At 39.4% G+C, this 9,735-nt stretch overlaps 2 protein-coding genes across 2 annotated transcripts; both read right to left on the bottom strand.

Annotated features, from left to right (window-relative positions):
* Positions 1-2,440: 2,440 nt before the first annotated feature.
* Positions 2,441-5,719, bottom strand: LOC136837921 (high mobility group nucleosome-binding domain-containing protein 5-like). Its single transcript, XM_067102792.1, has 2 exons — positions 5,485-5,719; positions 2,441-3,099 (listed from the first exon to the last, which is right to left on the bottom strand). Exons 1-2 carry the CDS (start codon positions 5,717-5,719, stop codon positions 2,441-2,443), a joined length of 894 nt encoding a protein of 297 aa, XP_066958893.1.
* Positions 5,720-8,656: 2,937 nt separating this feature from the next.
* On the bottom strand, positions 8,657-9,451 carry LOC136837920 (uncharacterized). Its single transcript, XM_067102791.1, has one exon. It carries the CDS (start codon positions 9,449-9,451, stop codon positions 8,657-8,659), a length of 795 nt encoding a protein of 264 aa, XP_066958892.1.
* Between the last annotated feature and the right edge of the window lie 284 nt (positions 9,452-9,735).

Below are 9,735 nucleotides of genomic sequence, written 5' to 3'. Positions count from 1 at the left end.
TGGCGGAGCCATTGGGCTGACTGAAGATCCGTCAGCACTCAGAAGATGGATGGTGGCTGGCCCAGAGATCATCCGCTTGGTGTCTGCATACGAAACAGAGGTTCAAAGTAAGGAGTCTAATGAGCAGACAACACACCATGAACAAACACCTCATGCGCAGAAGACATTCTTGGAGAGAGTCAGCAAGCTGTCATTGGCTTTGCAACACTTGGGAAGTCCTTTTCAGGAAGAGAGCCAGGATCTGTATTCCATTGACAACAAAGACATTGCCCACCCCAGCTCAGCAGAACTTCTACAGACACACCTTGACAGAGGCTGCACTAAATTTCAGAAGTTTTCAGACTCTTTGGCAAACAATGCAGTCTCCTTCTATGAGCCGATAAAGAAGAACAGAACTGACTTCTTCAGGCAAGAAGCTGCTCCTGTAGAACAGTCAAAGCAGAAACTTCTGAAGGAGGATTGCCAGCTTTTCTCAAAGCTATTTATATCCTGTCAGAGCCGTGAATGTGATCTGCAGGAATTCTTCCAGCACGAGAATCAAACATTCCCAGCTTCCCTTAGTGAGGGTGGTAGGCTGTACACATGTCAGAAGTCTCAGCTGACCTCGGTCCTGGAGAGTCATGTTACACTAGAAGACAAAGAACCAAAGACTGATGTCCTCATTGTAGATGGATCAGCTTTGGTCCATGCCTTGCCACCAAAGAAAGGAAAGACCTTTGAGGGCTATGCACTTTGCGACTTCTTGCCTGTGATACAATCCTATAGCAGCAAGTACACATCATCACATCTTGTATTTGATGTATACAATACATCCAGCCTCAAAGCTGAGACCAGGCTCCAACGTGGTCAAGGAGGAAGGCGCAAGGTGACAGACAAGAACACAATTCCATCCAACTGGCGCAATTTCCTAAGACACGATGCCAACAAGACAGAGTTGTTCCAGTTCCTGGCAGACAAAGTTGCCCAGATGTCTGCCACAAATGTTGTCATTGCCACGAAAGGGTCTGCTGTCCTCAGCACTCATGAGGCTAGTCTTCAGGGACTGGAAAAGTGCTCTCATGAGGAAGCTGACACCCGCATCTTTCTCCATGCCAAATATGCCACAGAACATGGAGCCAAGACCATCACGGTTAAAGCAAATGACACAGATGTTCTTGTCGTTGCAGTCAGTGCTTTCTCCACTCTCCACAATCTAGGGCTAGAGAAGCTATGGGTGGCATTTGGCCAAGGCCAGAGCCTGCGCTGGATTGCTGTGCATGACCTGTGCAACTCTCTGGGCCAGGAGAAGGTGAATGGCATGCTCTTCTTCCATGCGTTCACAGGCTGTGATACAGTGTCAGCCTTCCGGAGCAAGGGCAAGAAGACCACCTGGCAGACATGGAACATCTTTCCAGAGGCCTCCACTGTGTTCTCCAAACTGAGTCACTACCCTCTCAGAGTGGAAGAAAGTGACCTGAAGGTCCTGGAGAGGTTTGTCATACTTATGTATGAAAGATCCAGCACTGCTGGCACTGTGGATGAGGCTAGACTTGATATGTTTGCCAGAAAACAAAGGGCATATGAGGCCATTCCACCAACCAGGGAGCTCTCCTCCAACACACCAAGCGTGCTGCGTACCAGGCTGGTTGTGTGTGGGGCAGGCCACCCAGTGTCAGCCACAGCCAGAGAACCCTGCTGAGTGGGGATGGCAAAAGTCTGGTGAAGCATGGCAAGTCCTCTGGACAACCAACTCGCCCTTAGCCAAGAGTTGCCAACAGCTTACCAAATGTGGATGCAAAGCAGGCTGTCGGGAAAGGTGCAAGTGCTACAAGCTGGGTCTTCCCTGCACAGCTCTGTGCACTTGCAAATGTGAAGTCTAGATAAATATTGCCCTCTCTTCAGTAGATAATCTAGCTTGAGCATCCAACGTGTCATGCTATGCCTACCTTCTTATCCTCGAATTTTTCAAAGGTGTAGGTTGAGAGACCTATACATAGATTGGTTGCGTTTAGTCCGTATTTCTCTTTTTTCTTTTTATGGTTACAGTCTTAGACACAATGTTGTATGTGACCATACCATTACTATTTCAGTTGAAAATAGCATATTAGTTAAACTGTCTGATCACATGAATATACCATTAAATAAAAACAGTTGGTCTCTATGTCTGCTAGCGCTGTGGATAGAAAAAAAAACTTTTATGGCAACCATTTTGTACGCCATCTTGGTTACAATTCATTTAGTAAGGGTTTTCAATAAAATGTGTGGTATGGAACATTTTTATAACCTAAAAGTCGAGGTTTAAAAAAAAAAAACTGGCATATTCCATCCAGTAGATGCTCCCAAACCAGTGAATCTCAACATAGATGGCGGCCATTTTGAAAAATAGCCGCCATCTTGGATTTTCAGGTGGCCAGCGCCCTTTTCTAAGAGAGCGTAGTCTTAGGAATGTTTGTGCCAAATTTCATGCTTGTTTCACTATCTGAACGATTTTTACAGCAATCTGCTGCACTATACTGGGAAATTCTGTTTGGGACGCTGATCTCTCATAATCAGTTTCCTCACTATCCGTTTTTTCCTCTTCTTTTCCTTCTACTATACTTGCTGCTTCGTTTTCTGTAAATACCTCGTTTTCTTTACCATCCTTATGAATTTCAACGTTTGTTGTAGACGTATGCAAGTCACTGGCACCTATTGGTTGGGAAACCCAAAATCCTGGCCTTCCTTCATCGTCATCATCCTGCTCGTATTCAAGGCTGTCCTCAAAAAGATCCTTTTCGTCCTCATAGTTTGGCCGACCAACGATTACCCCTCTCTCCAGTTTGCCATGAACATTTTCTTCCCTCATGCAGCAGTTTAAAGGTTCCACTGAGACATGATCTTCCTTCGTTTCTTTCCCTAGATCACTTCCAGCATCCCTTGTTGTTGTGCCCTCCCCAAGGTTTATCGAGTCGTCTTCATCCTTTTCTTGCTCAGAATCATTTTGTAAATTATCCTTAACAATTTCTTCTGTTGTGCAATCTAATACCTGCTCTTCCATTGAGTTAGGTTCCTCATCTCTGTCCTTTCCTTCGGTTACTATATCTGTAGTTTGATTTCCTTGGGTATCTCCGCTTTCCTCAACTGTTTAATTTTCTACATTGTCTTTATGCAACCCATTTGCGTTTACGTTGGTTTCGTCCTTTCCTTCCGTAGGCAGGTGAGGGAACTCTCCTTGTTTAAACTTAGACCTTACATCCTCGTATTTGCAGTCTTTAGCCAGGTGACCTACTTCCCCGCACCTAAAGCACGTACGTTGCTGTCCATTATACAAAATAGTTAAGGTAAATCCGAAAACCGTAATAGACGAAGGAACATTCTCTTTTAGTCTCATGCTAGCTGTCCTGACTCCCGTCAATAGCCCTTTGAACGGTCCGTAAGCATATTTGTTTTGCCTGATTCCTTCCACTTTGCCATATTTCGATAATACCTCGATCAGCTTTTCATCTGAGAGTTCGAAAGGAGCATTCCTTATTGAAACATACGTCATGGATGTACTAAGGTTCACAGTCTTTACATTTCCCAACTGTTCTGAACGTACCTCCTTGCCTTCGTATTTTTCCATGAGATCATTAAACACATTTGGTACTACTTTAACAATTACTCTATTCCTATTTATAAAATGAAATCCTATAATCGAGTCATGAACTAATTTCATATTTGAAAATAACATTCTACTAACAGCATCCATAGAAGGGTATGCAGAAAACTGCAACCCAAAGGAGTCCTTTCTCCTAAACGGTGTTGAGTATGACGTCATACTGTTACACCGAAACCAGTCACTATGCTCTATAGATGGCAGCACCGTCGCCACCGTCTAGCGCAGACTCCCCGCCTAGGCAATGCTAGGGGGGGAGGGGCCACTATTCAAAATAAGGGAACTTAACGAAGTTTTCAAGGTTTATAACTGCACTGTCACTTAAACCACCTTCACTATGCTTACTTCAGCATTAACAGCACATATTCACCGGTCCATCACAACATTTTCTCGGCGAAACTGCGTCTATAGTACCAGAAATAAGCAGGAGCAGCAACAAAGTTGTTTACCTTATGCCTTCTTCTTCTTCTCCCCCTCTTTAACGTATTTAATACCTCTTCGACAGATTCCTTTCTGCATAACATTTCACTGTCCTCATCAGTTATTGTGCTCCCTATACAATTAAGAAAACCATCTTGTAGCTGCTCATCAGTATTTACCTTTGAGTATAGTTTTTCATGATGATCCTTTACATGACTGTCGTCTCTGTGTTGTCGAGCGTCACACCGCTTTCTAACCTCAGTTGCCTAATACTATTTCGCTTCCCTCTGAGTTTCTCTTTACCTAATAAATGTGCAGATAATCTTTCGCCATTTATTCTCTCTTCTGTCCTTAACCTAATCTTTATACCTTCACATATTTCATCTTTTATTGATTTTATTCTATCTTTTATAGCCTTCATCTCTTCAAATTTATTGTAACCAACAGAAGCTTTACTTAATAAGTATTCAAGATAATTTTGCAAAAATTTTAGAGTACCATACTTCTCTCGTATAGCTTGTTTAGACAGCCCTATGAAAAACTTTTAATTTTGGTTTCACAAATGTATCTCACCATTCCATAATATTAGAGTATTTTATTCCATCGTATTTTAAAAATGCCATAATCTTTCAAATTCCTCCATGAAGTCGTCCCTCTCAATAATGAAACATTTAACTTCCATATTCCTCTACCTATTTTACAACGATTATCAAGCAGAAATCCAGCTATCATATTATGGTCTGTTAAAGATAATGGAATATTTTTACAATTCTTAATATTACTATACAAGTCAGTCACGTACACACGGTCAATTCTTGAAGCATAATTACCGAGGATGTACGTATATTCGGGAATATTGTTCAATGCAAACCAAGCGTCTCTCAATCCTAAATGCTGTACTAAAGATTTAAGACCTTTTGATACATACCTCTCATTACCTGTACTAACATCTCTACTCGAAAGTACGCAATTGAAGTCACCAGCAAAAACCAAATTTGATATTATGTTGCTCATTAATACAAAATATCCACAGAGAACAAATTCTCCCTCTCTCTCTTTTTACTTGAACCTGACGGTGCGTATACGTACATTCAATAAGGAGAGGTTTATATCATCATACCGTATCCTTGTAAATAATATATTTCCAGTGTCATCCTTTTCACTGTTAATAACTGAAATATTTGACTTTTTATTCAACAGAAAACGCGCGCCACCTTTAAAGCTAGAAGGCATATTCATTACAACCTCAAAGTAATCCTCTAAATATTTTACCTTATTCACATCTCTAATATTATGTTCTTGAAGGTATAATACATCGATTTTATATTGATTAACTGACATCTTTACTTTCAACTGCTTATTAAGCTCATTTAGACCACAAATATTTAATGAAGCAGTAACTAAGGCCATTTTAATGGATATATTAAAATAAATGCATACTAATTATTTACCTATTTTAGCCAGTTTAGAACATCTATTTTTACCATTACTATTATTATCATCATCATCATGTTTGTGTTTAACAGAATTCTGATCACTAGAAAGACCATGATCTACTACATTATCAACAAACAAATCCTGGCTTTCATTTAAGGGGTCTGACAACTCAGAAAAAACAAAACATTCTTCCTCACTATTATTCGATACTTTTAAGCATTTCTGTCCATTGACCTTTTTAATGGTCATTTTTACACCTGAACTGTCGTCGTTAACTGTAGCAGCTTGCCATTTTTGGCCTACTGCTATTTGACTTTTATCTCCGTTCCTATTCTATTCTTGTTACCCTTTTCTCTTCTTTGGTTCTTTTGTTGCCTTTCGTCTCACTCTCTATTGAGGTTTCCTCTGGAATTTTAGTAGTCCTCTTAAACTCAACATCTATATCTTTTTCACCTTCACCATTTTCTTCTTTATGAGTTTCTTTTTCTGTTGGTAGCCTATTTGCTCAACTTCTTCACTCTTGACTATTTCTTCGGTTACTATCTGCATGTCGCCTTCTTCGTATTCCACCTTTCCTCTATTTATAATTTCTTCATCATTGTGCACTTACTCTGCTTCTTCTGTTTCTGTTTCTACTTGCACAACTTCATCAGGAGATAGATAACTGCAAACGTGCAAATACTATCTCTTCTTCACTGTCTTCACTCATTCGATGATCTTCATTTCCCTCTTCTAATCCTTCTTCTTCCTTATTTATTTTTTTTTTCTTCTTGGTTTCCCTTTGCCTGAGTATTTCCTCTTAGATCTTTGTCAGCTTCACTATTTGTGCTTACATACATCAGTCTTCTCTTCACTAATATCAGTTCCTCTTTGGCTATCATTTACCTCTTGTCCCTCAATGTTATTTCCTTCTCTTGTTTGTTCTCTATTATCACCATTATCCTTCCTTCTCTGATATGTTATCATTTCTTTGCCTGCTTATGGCAGGAAAGTCTTTTTCATTCCACATACTGGTTCCTTCCATAATATCAATGTTACAATCTTTTACTAGATGGCCTTCTTGTCCACATCTGTAACAGGTTCTTTTCTGCCCGTTATATAATATACTTAAACAAAACCAGACACACATCGATGAAGGAGTTTTATCTCTAATCTTCATCTTTATTGTCCGTATCCCATTCAGCAGGCCTTCCAGGGGTCCCAAACTGAATCTGTTGCTTCTTATTGAATCCACTTTTCCATATCTGCTCATAATGTTTATTGTCAATTCATCAGACAATTCAAAGGGTGCATTCCTTATCGATACATATGTATACGAAGTACTTATATTCACAACCTTCACACTATCTGCCTCATTTATCTTAATATGCTTATCCTCAAATTGCCTTGCTTTTCCAGGAATTTGTTCTCAGAGCTGAACTTAATTACTACTTTATTCCTACTTACATTCTGTACACCCAAAAGGTCAGCAATATCAAGAGTCAATTCTCTGAATAACACATTACATACATTTTCGATGGACATATAACCTCCCAGGAATTATAGACCAATGGAGTCCTTTTTCCTTAAATAACTTGGAAACGAATCCATGTTGTTTTAGTGCTGTAACTCATAAAACACCAAAGAGAACGGGTGAAATTTATCATAGAAAACGGACCATCCCAAGGCAAACGCCTCGAGGTATAAACAAACGTTTCCAATACCCTTAGTCTATTTTAGTCTCTATTTTGCAATATTCTTGTACTTATAAAAGTTTTCACCTAAGTCTGTGTACTCGCATCACTTCGCGATGCTCCATGCATTGTTACTAGTGCCTGAGTACATTAAATCACAAGATATAAAGACCAAAATACAGAGCGAAAATAAACAACCTCCTGTGACGAAATCTTCTTTCCGGAGGTTGGGGTCAATGGTGCTGGCTTTCAGTTGTCAGGATATCAATGAAAGTTTTGAATTACCTGCAAGCCTAGAGGATAACACCAGAGGGTTAACTACTTTCATTAAGAGTAGCATTCCTGCTATTTTATGCGAGCCTGTTATGATTAATGGTTGTGGTGAAACTTTAAAGTTTTAGGCCCACATTCGGTACGATTTCATTCAACCTTAAGCCCTCCTGCCCTAGCTTTGAATGAGACCAAGTTACAGTGCTGAGGAGTTTACTAACTTACTTAAATATACCATGAAGTCAAGAAACATTGCATTCTTTCCAACAAAGTGCAGTTGAGAAACAATCAACTATATTTCCTGCACCAATTCTTTTTGGGTGATGCCACACGGGTTCACAAATACGCATTTAAAAGTTTAACACATATATTTAATATTTAAAGAACACAACAATCACCCAAGTTACGTTAAGAAGCAAGAAAACATTAACACATTACTGCAAAAATTAACAAAACGTTACGTTACTTCGATAGAGGAAAACATAAATGGCCAAAAAAAAGGGATTTCAGAATATCCTTATGAAGAAATTACTGCAATGGCGACGACAGTTCACGAGGCGATGGGGCTGGATTCTACAAGAACTTCTTCTATTACTTGCCTTCCTGGAGTTTGCTGCTAAACAGGCAGAGCTTCACGTTCACACCCTAGAAGAAAACTCAGGAAGAGTATATCGCATAACGCAGTTGTCACACCTACAAAATTACAGGGTTACGTAACAAAACATCAGTTTAAAAACAAACATTAAGTGCTTTAATCGTAACCCAACATACAAAAAAAAGGGGTTTCATCCAGAAGGCAAGCTTAAATCACTGGCATGTGCCCTTACAATAAGAAAAATAACATATATTCTCCACACGAAGAAGTTTGACAACACTAATCATACGTCATCTAATTTTATAGAGATGGACAAAATTGGCAAAAAAGGTGTTTTATTACTTTGAATATCAATGTACTAATTTATACCAACTCATTGCTATAGTTAATATAATAAAAACTTCTTCTGTGGAGCAAAAACAATCATATCAACGTATTTTCATAGAAACTGGGAAATACATCAAAATAAGAATACAAGAAAACTAGGAAATTTTATTCAAGGGGAGTAAATGGCAATTTTTGACATTCTCCCCCAAGAAGAATCATAATTAGAAGTAATCACAACTGCACCCAGGAGCGAATTCAATTGAATAACGCTATGCAGCTGTGACCATTTTAACACATCAAAATTTAAATCAAATATACATTTTAGAGTACATCCATAGAAATTAAATCCTTTCTCTCTTGATCACAGCGGATTGCTGCTGCACGCCGAGGTCTAGTACCAGTCAGAGGCACACTATCTGGCTCCTGAGTTACAACACTATCAAATTCCCTCTCAGGTAATTCCAGAAGTACGAGCTTTGTGATTGATCTCATGTATAGTTTATTATTCACTCTCACTTCTACAGACCTAATCACACCATCAGACGACGGAAACAGCTGGGTAACCTTACCCAATGAGAGGAGGTATCTATAGCCTTTCCCCAGATGATCTTCTAAGTCTACCATCACTATGTCCCCAACTTTCACATTTGCGGAGAGATTATCACTAGAATTATTATGTCTCCCTCTCAAGGACACTAAATAGTCTCTCTTCCAAGAGTTCTCAAATTTTCTTAGCACTGATGATAATCTAAAATATTGTTCTCTAAGATCACTTGAACTCATGAAATCTGGGTCATCAGTTGCTGAATTGTTAAGAGGAGGGGAAATACAAACATTTCGCCCATAAAGTAACATGGAGGGAGTCAAAGCCTCACAATCTCGATCAGAGGAGAGATAAGTCAGTGGTCGAGAATTTATCACAGCTTGAAACTCAACAAGTAGAGTTCTCAACTCTTCAAAGGATACACGTTTGTGATATAAGGCTTTGGACAAACATCCCTTTAGAACACCAACAAGGCGTTCATAAAAGCCTCCAGACCAGGGGGCTCGCGGTGTAATGAACTTCCAATTAACACCATTTCCTTCAAGGTATGACTTTACCTCTGGTTCATCCATAATTTCCTTCAGGAAATTATTAAATCCAACAGAATTCCTACCATTGTCAGATATAATCAGACTCGGCAGAGAATGATATGCTACAAAGCGTCGAAAAGCCAGTAGGAAATCTAAAGCAGTCATGGAATGAGTCAATTCAAAATGAACCGCCCTGCTCGTAGTACAGGTAAATAGACATACAAAGACCTTCTCCTCCAAGCCAGTCTCATGATCAAAAACATTAATAGCACCAGTATAATCAACTCCTACTGATTGGAAAGATCTATCATATCTCACTCTTTCTG

The sequence above is a fragment of the Macrobrachium rosenbergii genome, unplaced genomic scaffold (genome assembly GCF_040412425.1).
Source record: "Macrobrachium rosenbergii isolate ZJJX-2024 unplaced genomic scaffold, ASM4041242v1 13895, whole genome shotgun sequence".
NCBI classification, from domain to species: Eukaryota; Metazoa; Arthropoda; class Malacostraca; order Decapoda; family Palaemonidae; genus Macrobrachium; species Macrobrachium rosenbergii.
Note: the sequence above shows the minus strand (reverse complement) of the source record. Positions and strands in the feature narration are given on the sequence as shown.

Coding starts and splice junctions, on each gene's coding strand:
- LOC136837921 (XM_067102792.1), bottom strand. CDS start 5,719: ATGACCATTAAAAAGGTCAATGGACAGAAATGCTTAAAAGTATCGAAT. Junction 3,100..5,484: donor TTCTAAACTGGCTAAAATAG/GTAAATAATTAG, acceptor AAAATTAAACAG/TTGAGGAAAGCGGAGATACC.
- LOC136837920 (XM_067102791.1), bottom strand. CDS start 9,451: ATGGATGAACCAGAGGTAAAGTCATACCTTGAAGGAAATGGTGTTAAT.